The 22,328-nt window shown below is 42.9% G+C and overlaps 1 protein-coding gene across 3 annotated transcripts in view; it reads right to left on the bottom strand.

Moving 5' to 3' along the window:
- The window catches only part of NEK11 (NIMA related kinase 11), a 203,599-nt gene that overhangs the window by 102,252 nt on the left and 79,019 nt on the right, over window positions 1-22,328 (bottom strand). For all 3 annotated transcript variants that reach the window (XR_015696375.1, XM_087712942.1, XM_087712943.1), the window contains exons 9-11: window positions 19,146-19,265; window positions 17,335-17,428; window positions 16,152-16,290 (exon numbers count right to left, since the gene is read on the bottom strand). Coding sequence is in view for 2 of the 3 variants with exons in the window: in XM_087712942.1 (XP_087569068.1) it covers window positions 16,152-16,290; window positions 17,335-17,428; window positions 19,146-19,265 (353 nt within the window). In the remaining variant the exon portion in view is untranslated. The remainder of the gene's footprint in view (window positions 1-16,151; window positions 16,291-17,334; window positions 17,429-19,145; window positions 19,266-22,328) is intronic.

Genomic DNA, 22,328 nt, shown 5'->3' with positions numbered 1-22,328 from the left:
TTGTTCTAAAATTTATGAGATATACAAAGCACACACTTTTTCATAGAATCCTGAAATAAAAATAACAGGAAAGCCAAACTTATTGCCAGCATATTAATCTTTGTCTATAGCATAGACTGGCAGGAATCCATAAAATAAGCAAAGTCCCTAATCTATGTACTTCTGGATAAAATGCTATATATCAAAAAGAATATATGTGATTCTACTGAACAGCAATTTTCCCCTGGAAAATCAAACTCTCACGTAACAAAACATTTTTTTCTTATTAAAATAGTAGTAGAAATTCTGATATACTATTTCAGATGGTATTTTACTGTTCTGCAACTATGGAAATTTAGTCTAAGTGTTTCCTACTGGGACAATTCTCATGGTGTTATTGATTTAAAAAAACATAGTATGTCAAATCCCTAAAAGTGATACTGCCATTCAATTGGGAAGAGGGGAGCCTCGGAGTTAAATCATTAGCTACATCTGAAACAACTGAGTTTTACAACTTTACAACTGGTTTCCTGTCACCAGCAGACTGAAGGTCCCAATATCTCTGGAGGGATGTTTATGATAGCCATGTGGGATATATAACTTTGATGTCTAACTAGAGATAGCCATGGAAACATGTGCTTTATTACATCCTAGGGCAGAAGAGTGAAGGACGCATCTTCACACTTGTGTATTGGTCAGAATCTGCATTCAGATTCAGACAAAGGGGAGGGGTCATTATCAGCTTAATCCCATTTGCATGGCCTAAAGGTTTTCAGATGCTGCTTTGCTTCTAATGGTTTCCATCCTGCTTGATTAAAGGTTCCTTTTGAAATAATCCATTTCAAGATCTTTACTTTCTCAAATTAGGAGAAGAGCCATTACATAAAGCAGTATCTCTCTGCAAAGTGGTCAACCAGGAGAGAAACATTTTTACTCTACTGAGGGGACCCAGCAAACCATGTCTGAGCTTAACAGTGAACAAGGGGAAACTGACTGCTGGAGGTGGATGGAAACCCCTCCACAACCAGAGACCTGCTCCTTGTATCCTGGCAGAGAGAACGGAGTGAGCTTGGAGGACCCCAAAAAGCCCCGTTGGTCAATCGGAATTGGGACGAAAGATGGCTGGGAAGGGAAGACCAGGAGAGTCACTCTTACCCAAGGTAGCACAAAACCAGGGTGGAAATTGGAGTTAGAAACCCTCTCTGACCAGGAGGAACTAAATGAAGCCCCACTGAGAGAGGATTCTCTGAAGAGGCATGTAACCCAGTTGGTGATGGAAATTTTTGAAAATCTCAACATCTGGGGAGAGCCAGACCGGCAACTGAGAAGCGTTGGAAGGGCAGAAAATGGGGGTGACGCCAGGGAAACTAACTCCCCTCTGGTCCCTGCTGATCAAGCTGATGGCACAGCAGCAAGAGTTAGGATCCCAGAAAACCTTCCCCCCAGTTGGCGCATGGGTTGGGGGCCACTCCGAACCAACCCCAAAACCTACAGTTAGAAAGGAAAACTCCTTCCCTGGGGGTAAAATTTGATGGGAATCTGAAAAAATTGGGATTCTTTATGGCACACATGCTCACCTACATGTAAGAATATGGTTGTGAGTTTCGAACCCAAGGAGCCCGAGTGCGAGTGGTCACCCTAGTCGTGGAAGGAGCCACTGCCAGATGGATGGTGATTTTACATGACGTCGATGCACCAGAACTGCAGTACTTTGATCGGTTCATGATGGCCCCGCGACGACAGTTCAAGGACCCCCTCGCAGACCACAAAGCACGGAACTGCATTAAAGTTGTGAAGCAGGGACACGGGTCAGTGGCAGAGTATACCGAAGAATTCCGAGACCTAGCATGTCATGTGAACTGGCCAGACGATATCCTGGTAAGCTGGTTCAAGGATGAGCTGAGTGATGAACTCTACAATGCTTGTGTGGCCTGAGGTGCCCCAAACCATCTACATGAGTGGTATCTTATTGCTGAAGAGGCAGAGATCAATATGGCCAGAAATCAGTATCAGGCAGGACGAATGTGGAAGAAATCCCCACCCCAATGGAAACAAGAACCTTTTAAACTGCAAATGACACCTTCTCCGAAATCCTTAGTCTGTTTTAAGTGTGTAAAAGAGGGGCACCGAGCGGCAGAATGATGTTCTCAGACACTGGCTAAGAAACCAGACCACCCATTGGGGGGAAAACCTACGAAGCCTGGCCAGCGCGGAAAGGAGATGGCCCTGGGAGCAGGGAGACCATAGAATATCCACCTCCTCCCTTCTTTGAGGAGGAAACCCCGGCTTTACAGCAGGAGGAACCATACTCATCTGGAAGCGATCCAGAGGATGAACCACTGATAAGCAAACCAATTAAACCGCTTACCTTGACCCTGAGACTATTTATCCCCAACTGGGAGAGGGGGATGAAAATCTCAGTTTACTGGACTTGGGGTGCATCCAGTGTTTGATCAGCCCAACCCTGGTAAGAAAGTTGAGGATTAATGTAAGGAAACTGAAAAGACCCATAGCTTTTTGCCAACTAGATGGGTCAATAGCAGGGGGGGAGCCAGCTTCATTTGCCACTGAGCCTCTACAGATAAGAATCAGAAACCACAAAGAAATACTTACATTTATAGTGGCGCCTGGTTGTTGTTGTTGTTGTTGTTGTTGTTGTTGTTTTATTTATAGGCCGCCCTTTTCCCTGAGGGGACTCAGGGCGGCTTACAATCAAAAAGGAAGGGGAGTGTAGGACAATACGAAAAAAGAAATGTGTACAAAGTAAATTAGACAATAAAACTCAACATTCACTCAGCATTCGGGAGGGGCGAAAATAAGATTATCCCCAGGCCTGACGGGTTAGCCAGTTCTTGAGGGCTGTGCGGAAGGCCTGGACGGTGGTGAGGGTACGAATCTCCACGGGGAGATTGTTCCATAGTGTCGGAGCCGCAACAGAGAAGGCTCTCCTCCGAGTAGTCGCCAGTCGGCACTGACTGGCGGATGGAATACGGAGGAGGCCAACTCTATGCGATCTGATGGGACGCAGGGAGGTAATTGGCAGAAGGCGGTCTCTCAAATAGCCAGATCCACTACCATGGAGCGCTTTATAGGTGGTGAGTAGGACCTTGAAGTGCACCCGGAGACCAACAGGTAGCCAGTGCAGCTCACGGAGGATCGGTGTTATGTGGGCGAACCGTGGTGCGCCCACGATCACTCGCGCATAGTGGCATAGAATGGCCACTAGTTCTGGGTCTTGCATGGCTGAAAAAATGGAACCCCAAAAGTAATTGGAAGCAAGGCACCATAAGAGTGCAGATGCACATGACTTTTGCTGAGAATCCAGACAAAGGGGACAGAGCACCTAGAAATAGCAATACCTGCTTACACTATGCCAACCCAGAACATACCCAAACAATATAAAGACTTGGCTGAGGTTTTTAGCGAAAAAGCATCTGATGAGCATCCATCCCACCGCTCCACTGACTGTGTGATAGAAATCCTATCTGGAGTCAAACTCCCTAAACCCAAGATGTATAGCATGTCTCCAAGGGAGCTGGAAGAACTGAGGGCATTCATTGAAAAAAACCTAGCAAGGGGTTCATTGAACCAGCCCGACCAAAAGTTGCAGCACCAGTGTTGTTTAGAGAGGAAAAAAATGGCTCCAAATGCTTATGTGTTGATTTTAGAAATTTAAATTCAATCAGTATGGCAAATGTATATCCCCTCCCACTCATGAAGGATGTGCTAGCACACCTAGCCAAAGGGAGAATTTTTTCAAAGCTGGATTTAAGGGAGGCTTACTACCGTATCAGGATTAAGGAGGGAGATGAATGGAAAACAGCATTTAACACCCCTCTTGGATGCTATCAATTCAAAGTGCTACCATTTGGGCTACAAGGGGCCCCTGCAGTATTTATGCAAGTAATAAATGAAGTGTTGCGGGAGCATCTATATAAGGGCTGCATAGTCTATATTGATGACATTTTATTATATTCTGAGACCAAGGCAGAACATGTAAAACTAGTCTGGACAGTTCTGAACAAACTTTGCTCTGCAAAACTTTATACTAAACTCTCCAAATGTGAATTCCACCAAGAAAAAAATTGATTACTTAGGATACCACACATCACACCAGGGCATAGAAATGTGTTGTGACCCAGCAGGATCTGCTGGAGCTCCTGAGGGACTCAGATAGTGACGAACCTTATGAGTCGGCTATGGAAGAGATGGAGGACTCTGGGCAGACTTCAGATTCAGAGCAGGGACCAGAGAGACTGGTTGGCCACCAGGAGGCACCTGAGGCATGGAGCAGTGAAGAATTAAGGGAGTTTGTCCCTGACGTAAGATTACAATGGGCACAGAAGCGACGGCAACAGTTGCGTCAGAGACAAGCTCCTCAGATGATTGTGGCTTGGTTCCTCCCAAGAGCTTATTTAAGGAGAGGATACTTCTTGCAGGACACAACATTTAAAGTAATCTGGTCTGAACTGTTTGTGAAACAACTCTGGAGAAGCTGTTATCTGTATCTGTTGGAGTCTGGGTTGCTGCCAAGGTTCTTTATCTGTTTTTCATGTTTGGGCTTGCAGCCACCAAGATTTATAGTCCTGCCAATAAAGTGTTGTGGCATTCCAGCTAAGCTTGTCTCGGAATTCATTACTGGATGCAGGGAGGGTCAGAACAGAAATGAATCCTTCGAAAGTGTAATCGGTACTTGACTGGGAACCACCCAGAACACGCAAACAGTTGCAAGGCTTCCTGGGATTTGCAAACTTTTACCAGCAGTTTATCCCTGCTTTCGTCCAAATTGCCCTCCCCATCACCAAGCTCTTAAAAATGAAGGGGGAAGAAAACCCGAAACTGAAGCAGCCTTTGAACTGGACAATGGAATGCCAAGTGGCATTTGAAAAACTTAAAAGGCTGTTTTCGGCAGAACCAATCCTAAAGCACCCTGACACAGAGAAACCGTTCGTCATACAAGCAGATGCTAGCGATGTGGCGATAGGAGTCATCTTACTTCAGAAAAATGAGGAAGACCAATTACAACCATGCGCTTACACATCCAAAAAATTGAATGAATCTGAGCAAAGGTGGGCCATTTGGGAGAAAGAGGCTTATGCAGTTCGATGGGCTCTTTTAACCTGAAGATATTTCCTAGAGGGGAGTAAGATCCCTTTTGAAGTCTGGATGGATCATAAAAATTTAGAAGCCCTAAAGACCCCAAGGAAACTCTCTCCAAAACAAGTACGATGGGCTCAGTACTTTAAAAGGTTTGAATTTACGTTCAGATACCTTCCGGGGGGGGGGGAATTCTTGGCAGATGCACTATCCAGGAAACCGCAGTACAATAGTATGAAGCCAAATGTAATCAAACCTATGATACAAGACAATCAACTAGCCGCTAGAGTAACCACCAGATCCCAGGGAAAATGAGACACTCTGGAGGACAATGACACCACCCAAACTTTTAAACAAGCTTTAACCACCCACAAATGGCTTTTGAGCCACAAAGACAGCTGTCTGATGAAAGATAACCTAGCTTGGGTGGGAGGGAAGTTGTATGTTCCAGCCAGCCAAAGACTGTACTTAATGGAAAGGTGCCTCGACTCCAAACTAGCAGGACACTTTGGTTTTGTAAAAACTTTACATCTAATTAAATGGCAATTTTGGTGGCCATCACTAAAAAAGGACATAGAGAGCTATGTACCCAGCTGTCCAATTTGTGCAGCAACCAAAAGACGCCAAGACAAAATGCCAGGACTTTACAGAAGATAGCCGAGCCCTCAGCACCCTGGAAGGAGATAGCTATGGATTTTATTGTTGAACTACCAGAAAGCGCAGGGAATACTGTCATTTGGGTTATAACAGACTTGTTTTCAAAACAGACACCATTTATACCGTGCTAAAAGATCCCAACTGCCAAAAGTCTAGCCAAGTTATTCCTGATACACATTTATCTGGAGCCCCACAGAGAATCATCTCCGACAGAGGGGTCCAATTCACTTCAAAATTTTGGGGGGCATTCTTAAACTTATTAGGCACCACCCAAGGACTGAGCTCCAGTCACCATCCGTGCATCAATGGTCAAACTGAAAATCAGAACATGGTTCTAGAACAATACCTAAGATGTTTTATTAATTTTCAACAGGACAACTGGGTTGATCTTTTACCTTTTGCAGAAGTGGCCTTCAATAACGCTGTGCACTCAAGCTTTGGGTTCACCCCTTTTAGAGTAGCAACAGGCCAGGATTTCAACCCCATGCCTGAACTACCCACAGAGGAACCCACCATCCCCTCACTAAAAGAATGGATAGACAACCTATGAAACACATGGCCAGTGGTTAGATTAGTGTTACAGGAAGCTAGAGAGGCTTTCAAAACTCAAGCTGACAAAAAAGAGTAGATCCCAAACCCTTCCATGTTGGAGATAGAGTATACCTATCGGCAAAATTCCTGAAATCATTGCAACCATCAAGAAATTAGGGTCACATTTCATCGGACCTTTCCCGATCACCAAAGTTATCAACCCAGTAATAATAGAATTACTCCTGCCAAAGACACTCAGGAAAAGTCCATCCAGTGTTTCACATTAGTTTACTCAAATGAGAAGTAATCCCACAACTCAGACCACATGCACCTACATCTCCTGTTCCTATCATGATAGAAAGCGAACAACATTTTGAAATTAAGAAAATCCTGGACTCTAGGACCCACAGGGGGAAAACCCAATACTTAGTTGCTTGGAAGCATTTATCTTCAGCCCAAAATGAATGGGTAGAGAAAAACCACGTTAGGGCCCCTGCCCTATTGAAAAAAAATAACTCTCAATACCCTGACAAACCTTGTTAAAATACTATGATGCAATTTCTTTTCCTCTTTTTTCACAGGTGAATCTCTCCTTTTTCTAAAGAACGGCAGCATGTCAGATCCCTAAAAGTGATACTGCCATTCAATTGGGAGGAGGGGAACCTCAGAGTTAAATCATTAGCTACATCTGAAACAACTGAGTTTTACAACTTTACAATTGGTTTCCTGTCACCAGGAGAATGAAGGTCCCAATATCTCTGGAGGGATGTTTATGATAACCATATAGGATATATAACTTTGATGTCTAACTAGAGATAGCCATGGGAACAGGTGCTTTATTGACTCAAAGGGCAGAAGAGTTAAGACGCATCTTCACACTTGTGTATTGGTTAGAATCTGCATTCGGACAAAGAGGAGGGGTCATTATCAGCTTAATCCCGTTTGCATGGCCTAAAGGTTTTCAGATGCTGCTTTGCTTCTAATAGTTTCCATCCTGACTGATTAAAGGTTCTTTTTGAAATAATCCATTTCAAGAGTCTTTACTTTCTCAAGTTAGGAGAGGAGCCATTACATTAGCTATCAAACTATGTATTTTAAGACACACTCTAGTATTTTAAGACACACAGGTATTAACAAGCAAGGAATGCTAATACGTCTCAGATGAATTAGGTAATACTTCATTTGCAATCCTCCACATTCTATAAAAGCATCATAAAACTATTAAATACATCCACTGTAATATTAAAATCACAGTTAATCGATTTAGATTAACATAAAGTGCATAATAAATTCCTCAATTAAATAATAGCTATAGATTTTCCTTGCAGTGTTTGAAAGCTACATGTAGTGATCATCTGTACACAGCACTAAATACATAGCACTAAACACATCTATATTTCATAAATAGATCATTATAATGCAATACTGTAAGGATAGATTAGGACAGAGATGGGTTACACTGCTTTCACAAGTTGTTGCAGTTCTTGGTGGTTTCTAGAGCCTTTTCTAATTATGCCTAAGTATTTTTCTCCCATATATTTTGATAAAGGAAACCCAAAGTGTATGGTTTATGTCCTAAACCAATTCAAAAACAAAGTAGACCCAAAAGTCGTATGCCAGAAAATTCTGATAATGTCAACCCTTTTTATGTTTGTGATGCAGCCCTTTCCACTTTGCATAATTGCCCAACTTTTTGCAACCCTCAGAAGACCACAAAAGTTAAATGTAGCCCCAACAAGCAAAAAATTGTTCACTTCTGTCATATTAGATAGAAAGTTTTAAAACAGGACAAATTTTCAGTTAAATGTATCCCTAGCAAAATGTTTTAAGGCTTCCCTAGTTTTTAACAAAGTTTCTGTCCAGCCCCAGTCCAAGGCTCGACATTACTAGAGGGGATTGGCAATAGGTGGTGCTGGCAGAACAAGGTAACCTGACTCCAGTGTGGGGTCTCTGATCCCGTCTACAAGCAGTGACGATGATTGATGACATCATAGCTCCAGCACCGAGATGCAGAGCCGGGCGGGCTGTTTAAATTTGTTGTGTTCTGATAAGCTGCGAGGAGGAGAGAATTTGCTGCACTGGATGGTGGCTGGGTATGAAGCAAGCAGATAAAAAGTGTTGGAAGGAAGAAGTTCCCAGTGCTGTCTTTATCTTGTTTACCTTGTAGCAGAAATAAAGCTCACGGATTTCCTATCATCCACCTGGCAGGCAGGGGGATTGGAAACTCGCTTTCATCTTATCAGCCCCAAGTTGTGTTTAGACCAAGGGACCATCTGGGTTAAGTCTTCAGAGAAGCAAGGGTCCTGGGAGCTAGGTTCTTCGCTGGTGGATGTTATTCATGGACAGGATCATCCCATACATAGGGCCCCTACAGCTCAGGACAGAACTCCACATGGAGAAAGACAACCAGACCCTGCCCATTGAAATGAGAGAAATACAGGTGTGCCCTTGCAGGCACCTGATCCTGGGCCCCTATAGGTCCCCAGGATGTGGCCCATAAAAGGGGTATGGGGTCCTCCACCTATACAAGCTACATTTGAAGGTAGCCCCGACCATGTGGCTTTGTTCATTAGCCAGATAACTAGCCATATGGACCTTTATGGCTGGTGCTACCCTTCCCAATGGGCAATGGTTGTAGCAGTCACCACAATGCTTACTGGGGAGGCTGATGATTTGGTGGCCAATCTCCACAGCGACCATGCTAAAGAGTTTGTTAACATGGACCAGTTTCTGGAAGCACTTCTGGCAAGATTTGAAGATGGATCCAGAACACAGCTGATAGAGGGGAGACTTCTGTCACTTCGGCAACAAAATCAGTCAACCAAGGAGTATGTGCAAGATTTTTGAAACATAGTTGGAAGGCTGAGTTCATGGCCAGAACACCTCTTAGTTCACCAATTCCGGATGGGGCTAAACCAGGATTTGAGACAAGCTTGTTTGTAATAGGGATTGCCGCCTTGCTTTCATGAGTGGTTTCATGCCATTATTGACTTACATGTAGGAATGAGGGAATTCAGATTATGTGGGGATGGGGGTCTTGATCAGCTGAGACAATCAGTGGACAGACCAGTGCCTCCCAGGATGGCTAGGCTTGCTTCTATGATTCCAGCCGTTACTGACCAGGCCAGGAGGCCTCCACTTCGTTCTTTAGATGCAACCAGATGGGTAATCGAGCAGCAGAATGCCCAACTCCAATACCCAGAATGTTGGTATCCAAGCCATCGCCATCTGCAAAGAAGGAGCATCCCAGGCCCACATCTGAGCACTCGCAAGGTGCAACACAAGTACATCCATCAGATGACCATCCAACATCAGCCAAAGAGGTGGGGTCTTTGCCAGCAACGGCAGCCAGTGGTGTCGACATGTGATAGAGAGGACGATGAACAGCAGGACCCAATGATGAGCTCTCCCATTTATCCTTTTGTAATACCTGTGACAATTCAGAACATCTGTACTTTCCAAGGGGTCCAGCAAGATGCTGGTTCTGCATGAGCATAAGGCTCCCTTCATTTACGACCTCATACAAGAGGGTAGAGTGGACCTGGCGTGCATTACTGAGACCTGGTTGGACCAGGAGTGGGTGTTCCACTTAGTGAATTATGCCCACCAGGCTTCCAGGTGTTTCACCAACCGAGAGCCCAGGGCAGGGGTGGGGGTGGCGGTGGTTATTAGGGAAAGTCTTGGACCTCAGGAGGTCATTGTTTCTCAGATAGGTGGGTGTGAGTCCCTTTTTGTGAAATGTGGCCTTGGAGTTCAGGTGGGCCTTTTTGTTACATACCTATCTCCCTGCTACATTTCATCGGCCCTGCTGGAACTGCTGCATATGTTAGCCGGATTGGCAGGTTGATTTCCCCAGGTTTATGATCCTGGGGAATTTCAATCTGCCTTCCATTGGTGAGACATCTGAGTCAGCTCGGGAGTTCATGGCTTCCATGATGGCTATGGACCTAAATAACACCCATAACAGGAGACACACGCTCAACCTGATTTTTGTCTCTGGGTAGTGGATGAAAGATCTAGACTTAGGAGATATTTCTATCCAACCCTTGTCATGGTCTGATCATTTCCTCATCAGGCTTGACTTCCATACTGCTACCCCTCACTGCAGAGAGGCGGAACCAACTAGATGGTTCCATCCAAGGTGCCTGATGGACCCCAAAAGGTTCCCGATAGAGCTTGGGACTTTTTTTGAATCCCTTGCTCATAGCTTGACCAAAGCCCTAGTGAAAGCTTGGGATAGGGCAGCCACTGGGGCTTTGGATCGTGTTGTGCCTTTGTGGCCTCTGACTTGGTGTCGATCCTGGGTAGCTCCCTGGTTTACAGAGGAGCTCAGGGAGATGAAACGCTGGAAAAGATGCCTAGAGAGTGGTTGGAGGGCCAGTCGGTCTGAATCTGATCGAACACTAGTAAGAATTCGTATTAAATCCTACTTAGTGGCGATAAAAGCGGCAAAATGGAAACATTTTCCCGCTCTTAACATGTCTGCAGATAACTGCCCAGCCGCCCTGTATAGGGTGACCTGCTCCTTACTTAACCAAGGAACTGGGAAAGACCCCTTGAAGGTTAGGGCAGAAGAATTTGTTTAGTATCTGCAGGATAAAATCGCTCAGATCCGGACAGGCTTGGACTCTGACTGGGTAGATTCGGGTGAGTTGACGGGGATGAATCTTGTGGAGACTATCTGGGATGAGTTTGACCTTGTGACCCCCAAGGGCATGGACAAGATTATGGGGAGACTCAGTGCTGCCACTTGTGTGCTGGACCCATGTCCCTCTTGGTTAGTTTCGGCTTCCCGGGAGGTGACACGAGGCTAGCTCCAGGCAATTACCAACGCTTCATTGAGAGAGGGGTTCTTTCCCACCACCTTGAAGGAGGTGATGTTGAGGCCCCTCCTTAAGAAGCCTTCCCTGGACCCAGCCTCTTTAGCCAACTATGTCCGGTCTCCAACCTTCACTTTGTAGCGAAGATTGTCGAAAGTGTGGTAGCATGTCAGTTTCCCCAGTACCTGGATGAAACTGCCTACCTGAATCCGTTTCAGTCGGGTTTCAGGCCTGGATACAGCATGGAGACAGCATTGGTCGCGTTGGTCGATGATCTCTGGCGGGCCCGAGACATTGGCTGCTCCTCTGTCCAGGTTCTATTAGACCTCTCGGCGGCTTTCAATACCATCAACCATGGTATCCTACTGCGATGACTCGGGGAGGGGAGAGGGGGCACCTTTTTACGATGGTTCTCCTCCTACCTGTTGGATGGGTCACAGTTCATGTTGACTGGATGACAGGGATCGACCCCGAGGTGTGTCACTTGTGGGGTGCCCCAAGGGTCGGTTCTCTCACCCCTCCTATTCAACCTATATATGAAACCGCTGGGAGAGATCATCCATGGTTTTGGGGTATGGTATCATCAATACCACCGAGGTGGCGCAGTGGTTAAATGCAGCACTGCAGGCTACTTCAGTTGACTGCAGTTCAGCAGTTCGGCTGTTCAAATCCCACTAGGCTCAAGGTTGACTCAGCCTTCCATCCTTCCGAGGTGGGTAAAATGAGGACCCGGATTGTTGTTGGGGGCAATATGCTGACTCTGTAAACCGCTTAGAGAGGGCTGAAAGCCCTATGAAGCGGTATATAAGTCTAACTATTGCTATTGCTATTAATATGCTGATAATACCCAACTTTTCATCTCTACACCAAACCACCCAAACAATGCCCTCGACGTGATGTCCCGATGCCTGGAGGCTGTGCGGATCTGGATGGAGAGGAACAGGCTCAAGCTCAATCCCTCCAAGACTGAGTGGCTGTGGTTTCCGTCATCCCAATTTGTGCATCTTGTTCCATCTTTGATGATAGGGGGAGAAATTTTACCCCCCTCAGAGAGGGCCCGCAATCTGGGAATGTGGCTTAGTTTAGAAGAACACCTGACGGCCCTGATCAGGGGGGCCTTTTACCAGGTTCACCTGGTATGTCAGTTGCCCCCTTCCTGGATCGGGATGCTCTGTGCACAGTCACTCATGCCCTTTCTCGCCTGGACTACTGCAATGCTCTCTACATGGGGCTGCCCTTGAAAAGCACCCAGAGGCTTCAACTGATCCAGAATGTGGCCGCCTGGGTTATCATGGGGGTACCTACGTGCTCCCATGTTACACCCCTTTTAGGCAGCCTGCGCTGGTTGCCGGTTGTTTTCTGGGTGCAATTCAAGGTACTCATTATGACCTTTAAAGTGCTCCATGGCTTAGGCCCAGGGAACCTGCGAGACCTCCTACTGCCACCAGTAGCCTCCCACTGTCCAGTGCGATCCCACAGAGTTGGCTTCCTCAGGGTGCCATCGGACAGACAGTGTCGGCTAGCGACCCCCAGTGAGAGAGCTTTCTCTGTGGGAGTGCCTTCCCTGTGGAATGAGCTGTTCCCGGAGCTTCACATAATCCCCGACCTTCAGTTCTGACGTGCCCTAAAAAGTTGGCTTTTCCAGCAAGCCGGCCTGGCCTGAACAGAATAAAATAAACGATTAATTTAATTATTAATTTTAATCTAATTTTTAAATTTTTATTGTTAACATTAATTAGGTTTGTTTTTGGATACTTTATTTAATTTCCTTTTTAATTTTTGTAATATGTGTTTTTTATGTTGTGCACTGCCCTGAGTCCTTTCGGAGAAGAGTGGCATATAAATCTAATAAATAAACAAACAAACAATAAACAAACAAACATTTATATCAGGGGTCCTTGTATACCTGGATGACATTTTGATCTACACCAAAATGATGGAGCACACCCATTTGGTCAGACAGGTTTTGCAGAAGTTATTAGCTGCCAAACTGTTTGTGAAGCTCTCCAAGTGCGAGCTTCACCACACAAGTCTGGATTATTTAGGGTATTATATCACCAGACACAGGGTGGAGATGGACCATCATAAGGTTCAGGCAGTTCTAGGTTGACAAACACCAACGACGCAGAAACAATTGCAAAGTTTCCTTGGGTTTGGCAAATTTTACCAGCAATTTATCCCAAAGTTTGCCCAAGTGGTGTTACCCTTGACAGGCTTGTTATATACCAAACCCTCTGTACTTAAACCATGGCCCGGACAAGGTCTGAAGTGGACATTGGAATGTCAAAAAACATTTGAGGGACTGAAGGCACTTTTCCCTCATGAACCTATCTTGAAACACCCTGATCTGGAACAGGTGTTTGTAGTACAAGCAGATGCCAGCGACGTCATTGTGGGAGCCATATTGTTACAAGCTGATAAGCAGGGTAGACTGCAGCCTTGCACCTATGTATTCCGGAAGCTCACCTCGACAGAACAAGGATGGGCGATTGGGAGAAGGAAGCTTATGCTGTACATTGGGCATTCTTGACATGGAGGTGTTTGTTGGAAGGGACTAAACAACAATTTGAGGTGTGAACCGACAACACACAGAGTTGTGGAAGCTCTGCAGACCCCATTAAGGTTGTCACCCAAACAGGTTCGATGGACGCAGTACTTCCAACGTTTTAGCTTCAAGTTGAAGTATGTCCCAGCTGGAAAAATTTTTGTAGCTGACGCATTGTCTTGCATGCCTCAATATAATAATAAATGAGAGGAGGATGTGCAGGCCATTATCCCACCTAATCAGCCAGTGCAAAGAGTGGCAAAGGTTTCCCCTATCATCTCAGTATTTGACGAATTATGGAAAGCGCTACTAACCGATCCCTAGTTAGCTGAAAATAGAGCCATTTTAACTCATTGGGATGGGATGGCCTGGAAGGGGGACAAATTATATGTGCCTACAACCTTGTAGCCTAACATATTGCACCACTGTCACAATGTCAAACCAGCTGGCCACTTTGGTTTCCTTTACACATTACATTTAGTGCAACGGCAATTCTGGTGGCCTAAAATGAGAGCAACAATCAAAGATTACGTGAAAGCTTGCCGAGTTTGTGCTGTCACCAAAGCCAGGCCTGGAAAACCATTAGGGCTATTACAACCAGTAGCTGACCCATGTCCATGGGAAGAAATTGCTATGGATTTTGTTGTAGAGCTCCCCAGTATTAATGGACATACTGTGATATGGACGGTAATATACTTGTTTTCAAAACATGCTCATTTCATCCCATGCAAAAGTATACTGTCGGCACCAAGACTGGTGAAACATATATGCTATGTTTCTCCAACATATCTATCGCTTGCACAAAGTGCCACTTCAAATTATTTCAGACAGGGGGTGTAGTTTACTGCCTGGTTTTGAAGGGAATTTATACGATTAATTGGTTCTTCCCAGGGCTTAAATTTAGCATTTCACCCTAGTACCAATGATGCAGCTGAAAGAGCCAATGCAATGGTGGAACATTACCTCTGATGTTACATATCTTACCAATAGTCGAATTAATCAGATCTTCTACCATTCGCGGAAGCTGCTTACAATGTTGTGGTCCACCATAGCACTGGTTTTACACCATTCTGAGTGATATATGGCATGGAGCTTCCTGCCAGCCCTGAACTAGAACCTAACCTGCAACGTTCAAGGACCTCAAAAGAATGGGCTGACAAGATCCAGGAAATTTGGCCTCATATCAAAGCATCTTTACAGAGGGCCACTGATGAATTCAAAAAACAAGCTGACAAGAGGAGGGCTGATCATACACTCTTTCAGGTGGGGGATCGGGTGTACCTATCCACAAAATATCTTAAATTACATATCCCAAGTGAGAAGCTGGTGCCAAGTACCTTGGTCCCTTTCTCATTGTCTGAGTAATCAACTCGGTGATGGTCAAATTGCAGTTACCATCATTGCTCAATAAGATCCATTCGGTCTTTCATAGTAGTCTGCTAAAGTCGGTTGACAACATTAGGCCTCAGCCTCTCCCAATTTCCCCAGGTGCTGTGGATATGGATCATTACAAAATAGAAACCATATTGGATGCATGCACCTATAGGGGCAAACTCCAATACCTAGTGAGATGGAAGGGGTATACTCTAGCTAAGGCATCCTGGATGGCAATGCCTGATGTCAGGACCACACGACTACTGCGTAAATTCCATAACAAATACCCATATAAACCTGGGGGGGGGGAGTGACAAATAATGTATATGGTAATAACCCTTTTGCCTTCTATCTTCTAGGTGAACCCCTCGTAGAGGGGAGCCGCCTGTCGAGCCCCAGTCTGAGGCTCAACCTTACTAGGGGGAATTGGCAGGGGGTGGCGCCAGAGGAATGTGGTAACCTGCCTCCAGTGTGGGGCCTCTGATTCCATCTACAAGCAGCAATGATGATTGATGACATCACAGCACCAGCACTGAGATGCAGAGGCGACTGGGCTGTTTAAATTTGTTATGTTCTGATAAGCTGCGAGGGAATTTGCTGCACTGGATGATTGCTACTGGGGTGAAGCAACCAGATAAAAAGTGCTGGAAGACACTTATCTTGTTTAAATTCTTATCGTGTGCTATGGTCCAAGCTTGTAGCAGAAATAAAGCTCAGAGGTTTCTCAGATACTGGAGTGTAAAGGAGCCTTTGTTTTATCTGCACGTGCTGGCCTAAACCTCCATATAGAATATTCTTTCTGCTGATTAATAAATGCCAAAGAAGTTGAAATTCCAGCATTGAAGTAATAGATACACTATGCACTAATTAACTTTCATAGACTCAATCCCTTCTAGACAGATATGAACCAGAAATCTATGGGCATCCTATTGATCTTTGATGGATTGATTACTTCAGACTTCCAGCACTATGAAAATATTCTCAATATAACACATACAATTATTTCTCAAAGAAAATGCATGTGGGCTCTAGTCATTTTAGAACAATTATTTCATTTTTCTTAAATACTTAAGTTTGACTTCTTAGTTGCATCTCATAATATTTTAATGAAACAAGATAATGATCATATATACTTTTATAATTCTTACCATGCTCTGCTGGATTAGATTCATTAAGTCTGCCTATTGTATCATTGTCCCTTTGGTTACTGCATTCTATGGAAAAATACTCCAATGCCGTGACAGACTGGGATTTAATGAGGTATTCTGAATGATGCTGATCAGATTCCTTATTTGAAGCAATTAAAAAAAAGACAAAAGTAGGATCATAATTCAGCCATAAATTACTGAATATATTCTGACTAGAATCAATGGGATTTTCTATGAAGAATGGCTTTAAAAATATTCTTATGAATTTTTAAAACATATAAAGCTAGGTAAATGTAAAGGTTCCCCTCGCACATATGTGCTAGTTGTTCCTGACTCTAGGGGGCAGTGTTCATCTCTGTTTCAAAGCCGAAGAGCCAGCGCTATCCAAAGATGTCTCTGTGGTCATGTGGCCGGCATGACTAGATGCCGAAGGGCCACAGAACACTGTTACCATCCCACCAAAGGGGGTTCCTATTTTTCTACTTGCAATTTTACATGCTTTTGAACTGCTAGGTTGGCAAAAGCTGGGACAAGTAATGAGAGCTCACCCCTTTATGCAGCACTAGGGATTCGAACCGCTGAACTGCCGACCTTTTCTGATCGACAAGCTCAGCGTCTTAGTCACTGAGCCACCGCATACCTTTTACCTTTACCTTTACATAAAGCTAATGGAACCCTAAAATCAGCAAAACTACCTATTGTACCAAATCATGTTATTGGAATTGGATTAATCTAGTATTTTCTTTTTATAGAAGGAAACACAGTTTTGGGAAAACTAAAATAGTATGATTAACAAATAAATAAATATTTAGCCACATGTGGTAGCTTTCATTTGTCCAGCAAATAAATTATATATAAAGTGATCCCAAAATAATTTAGAATAAATATTGGATAGTCATTAAATTGAGATATAATATGCACAAGCATAATTCATTTTCAGTTACAATTTCAAATTAATTTGTTTTAACTATTTTCATAAATCAATTTAAAGTATATAATGATTTTATAAACTAAGGAGTATTATAATTTATACTCTTTTAAATATTTTTTGAAAACTTATACAAGATTAATTACTACTTTCTCTACTATATTAACTATACTATGAACAAGACAGATAGTTAAAATACTATAGAAATTCATTGTAATTTTTTAGAAAAGTGAAAAGGGTAGAATCAGTTCTTACATGAAGCACATCTATATTCACTTGGTGAAAATTACGGAATCGAAGTTCTTTCATTCTTTTAAGATTTTCTTGATATTTTTCTTCAGCCAACTGTCTGAAAGGAGAATACTGGTATCAATTGCAAATTGTAGTATTTCAAATGATTTAAAGAAACATTTATTGTGTAAGAATTGAATGTAAATTGGCATGAGAAAGAAATACATGTTAATTCTGAATTCTGAAATTGGGGGAAATGACCTTGCCATTTCAAGGGAATATTAAATCTCCATTATTAAATTGCTACATAGTCTTAAATATCAGAGTTATTTTAAAACAGTTTCTTAAGAATAATAAACTAAATAGGTACAAAACAATAAAATGTTACAAGACTGGATGCTTAAATCTGAAATACTTCTTCCCTTATATAGTTCTTCAAAGCTGAAGTAAGGATTATAACCTTTGGAAACCTAAGGGTTGGAAGAAGCTGCTGAATGTAAAAGACCAAAAGGAAAAAAGCTGCTAAAGAATTTTAAAAGATTGCTTGAACTTCAGCAAACATGCTTCTGTAAGAAACATTTGGAGGACACAGGGAAGAACACACTGGAATCCTTGGATGTGAATTTAAAGAGAAGAGGAAGAGAGGGAAAGGGAGGGGAGAAGGGCAGCAAAATTAAAAAAAAAACAATTCTATTGTAGATTCAGGCATTCCAACATCTTGCCCTATTTTAGCATTGCTATCACAACGTGTAGGTCAATCAATTACCATATATCCAATTTTTGTTCTAATGTAATAATGAGACTCCTCTTTTTAAAACTTATCTAAATTGCCAACTGCAACTGTGCATTTACTAGTTTCAATTGCACATGCCCAAGTCTCGTACTAACTGAATTTTGAGTCATGTTAAGGGCAATTTGGAATCAATTTACAATTTGGTCCAAATTAAATACTGCATTATTCAAATTCAATGTAATCATGACATATCTATAAAACATATACGGTATATATGTTTTGCTTTCTAATTCTGATAAAGGAACCTAACCGAAAAGTTACAAATATTATTTATCATTATAGTGCTTTGTGTGCTTCAGATAATGATATAATTAGTGGAATAACTCTTTGCTTGCTTTCAAAGCACTTTTTTCAACACTATTACAACTTGTTTGGACAGTTATTATGACTATACAATATCATGCAGTTTTCTGTCTATTTGATAGTACAGATATTTCCAAACCCTAAAAATGGGGATATACCACTTTTTGCCCTATACCATAGGGCAAAAATAATAACAAATAACAACAAATAACAAATAACAGCAACTTTATCACAACTTTATTAGTCCCTTCCAACTCTGTTATTCTGTCTATCTGACAAATCTGTAGTTCTAATAAAGTTGACTTTAGTCGTAAACAGACACAAATTCTATACATTTTACTATTTTGCATGTTGTTATTTTTGCCCTATGGTATACTGTATCTCCCATTATAGAGTTTTGAAATATCTAGACTACTAAATAGACAGAAAACTGCATGACATTGTATAGTCCTAACAACTGTTCAAACAAATGGCAACAATGATTAAAAGTGTTCTGAAAGCAAGCAAACAGTTATTTCACTAAATATATCAGTATTTGAAGCACACAAAGAGCTAGAATAATAAATAACATTTGTAATTTCTCTGTTAGGTTCATTTTCAGAATTAGAAAGCAAAAAACATACTATATATAATTTACAAGAGGAAAATATAATGAAGGAGTATATCAAATCATCACCTTCTGATTACAAATGATTTTGATAGAATTATAAATACATGACTAACACAAGTGTTTGCTTACTTCAGCTTCTGTGCTGTTTGATCAGCTAAATTTAATTTCCGCAATCGCATTCGTTCACGAGGTGTCATTTTCTGCACTTCAGATATGGCCCTCAGAGTTTGGAGATGTACCTTTTTCTTTCTAAAATTGAGAAGAAATAATAAAATTGGAATTAAAACATTGGAGGAAAGAAGGCAGTTTGTGATATCAAGCTGGAAAGAAAAGTTTATTTCATGTGTTAAAAGAAATTGACAAATTTACAAAAATACCCTTTATGTCAACGATGGCTAACCTTTTTGTTATTGTGTGGTAAAAGTGTGTTTGCATGCACTCATAAGGCAATGCATGTGTGACCCCCCACGCATGTAGGTGTGACCATATGTGTGCACCACCCCTCACATATGCACGTCCGACTCCACTGTGCTCCCCTTCCCCCTGTTCATCTGTGTGTGACCCCCATGCTCCCCCCTGTGCATGCATTTGTGACCCCTTATGCGTCCTCTCCCATGCATCCTCACACATGACCCCTGCAAACGCTCCACCCCCGTGCATGCATGCACGTCTCATGTCATCCCCACGCACACCCCACCCCCATGTATGCATGTACATCTCACACATGCACCCCGTCCCTGCATGTGTGCAGCAGAGACCCAAAAACCAGCTGGCCAGCGGGAGACATGTGCACATGCACAATGGAGCTGAACTGAGCCAATGGCTTGTATGCCCATATAGAGTGCACTGTGTGCCACCTGGCACACATCAAATGTAGGTTGCTCCTGGTTCGGACTGGTTTCAGTGAACAGGTAATGGTAATTGGGCATGGGTCGCCGAACCAGTAGTGATGGCTGGCTGGCCATGCCCCCAAACCGGCCCGCTCTGACGCTCGCCCTGCCTCATCTTTGCCACTTGAATCCACAGAACTGCCTTCTCCTGCCTACACACAGTAAGAATTTGCGCTAGCCTAGCCTCCCTTCCCAACCAGCCAGTGATGGGCAGGGCAGCGAGGGTGAGCTCTCAGCACTTTTCCACTGGCAGGGAAAAATGCTGAGGGAGATCCTTGCTCACCTTTTGCCAGCCACCTGGTGGGAGGGAGAGCAGCAGTGAGTTCCAAGGGTGGGTTTGCAAACAAGGTGCAAAGTGGCTCTCAAACAGAATGAAGTGGGTGTGATGCACCCAGAGCCGCAGCTCCTTTGCAAAAGCTGAGGATGGAAGAGATGCCTCTTCTGTCCTTGGCTGTTGTGAAGAAGTTGTGTCACACCCACTTCATTCTCTGGCCCCTCTCCTTCCCTCCCTTTGCTGCTACCACTAGGATGCCACCAGGGCAAGTGCATGGTGTGTGTGTAGGGGAACATGGACCTTTCAGCGCTGATGTAGAAGCAGGGGCCCACTTTTAAGGATCAGTGAGCGGGGATTCTCTTTTCCTGGCACACACCAGACTGACCAATTGACTGCGTCACCATCTCACCCCTTCTGTGCTGGCTGGTGACAGCAGGGGCGGCCACCCCGAGAAAAGGGGAGAGGGGAAAAGGAAAGGTCTCTCCCAAGACTAGCTTATTTCCTGCCTTCCGTGGCGTCAGTCCGTAGGGGAAGGGCACAGACCATTTGGCACTGAGGTAGAAGCAGCCATGGTGGCGGGGAAAGGGAGGCTTCTTTGTCAGCCTTGCAGCTGGCAAAACAGAGATTTTCGTCAGTGTAGTGGCCTTGGCTAGGTGGGGGGCATGTGACTGAGTAGGCCTGGGCATGAGTGATGTCATGCCCCATGCCCACTCAGTCACATGCCCCCCACCTAGCCACACCCATCAAACTGGTAGTAAAAATTTTTGAAACCCACCCCTGGCATGCATTCCATAGGTTTGCCATCATGGCCTTATGTCATGTATTGAAGGAAATTCACACATGCGCATACGCATGTACACACACACCTGACTCCACCTCCCAAGGAAGATTTTCTAGAATTTTTCAATTCCCCCACCACCTAACACAAATTGTTATATGAAATGTGAGTTTAATACAAGTCCAAAACAAAAGCTCAGTCCCCTGCTTTATCAAGAAGAAAAGTAAAGGTATGTATTGTATTACATACTGTGTTGCATTGTATCATAATATACTGTCACTTCAGTACACGTGTGTGAGATTACAGCACCTATGATCTCCAAAAGGTTTTAGAATCCTGTTAGAATTAATAATTTTTTATCTCTCTGAATGCTATATATTTTATTGGATTTAAATGCTTACTGGTAAAATTCAATAGATCCTTATTCCATTGTCACAATTTTTTGAATAAATCACTAATAATTTATCTTACCATCTATCTATCTCCCCCCTCTCTTTAACACACAACACACACACACACACACACACACACACACACACACACACACACACACACACACACACACTATTCTTTTTCTCCTATCTTCTCCACAACAACCCTGTGAGATGGAACAGGCTTTCTCCAGTTTGTTGTTATGGTTGGAGCCACACTGAATGACTTGACATCAAAGGAGCAAGTTAGTAATAGTTTGAACTACTCTCATTAATGTGAGAATCAACAAACTTAAAATGAACTGAATTTATTGTCACAAAATTGAAGCATAAAACTACCAATTTTAAAAAATCTAATTCAATTTAAAAAAAGTTAAAATGCCAAACCATCATTTTATTATTCATAGTTTTGTTTACTGTACTTAAAACATACTTATAATAGTTTTAAATTATCAACATTAATAGAACTGCCAACAAATGAAAAGATGCAATTAAAATGCATGGTACATTAACAAAAGGAAGATTCTAATTGTATTACTTTTTAATACCTTACTTCATTTATAATTAAATTATGTAAATCAAGAACTTTGAACTCATTTCATTTGATACAACTTATATTAATTTTTTAAAAAACAAAAAGAACAAAGGGATACCCTTGAAGATTTAATAACAACATAAGAAATGAAAAACCATACTAATGACATTTTCTTTTTTGACCTCATTATCCAATGCACCATAAAGATTCTAGCTTTGCAGTTTAAACAGAAGAGTATTGACTATGAAGTGTACATTGGACCATGTTATTAATTGCTTTGAGCTATATAGTAAAGATGTTGGGAGATATTAAAAATCAAGATTTGAGATGGCAAATAATCTTTATGTTGAAAAACCCATCCTTTGTGTTGTGCTGCTTATTTTGCCCCCAAAATAATAACATAC

This window comes from Thamnophis sirtalis, unplaced genomic scaffold, assembly GCF_051295495.1.
Source record: "Thamnophis sirtalis isolate CommonGarterSnake01/CBP01778 unplaced genomic scaffold, rThaSir2_p1.2 scaffold_4, whole genome shotgun sequence".
Taxonomy (NCBI): domain Eukaryota; kingdom Metazoa; phylum Chordata; class Lepidosauria; order Squamata; family Natricidae; genus Thamnophis; species Thamnophis sirtalis.
This window is presented reverse-complemented; position numbering and strand designations above follow the sequence as displayed.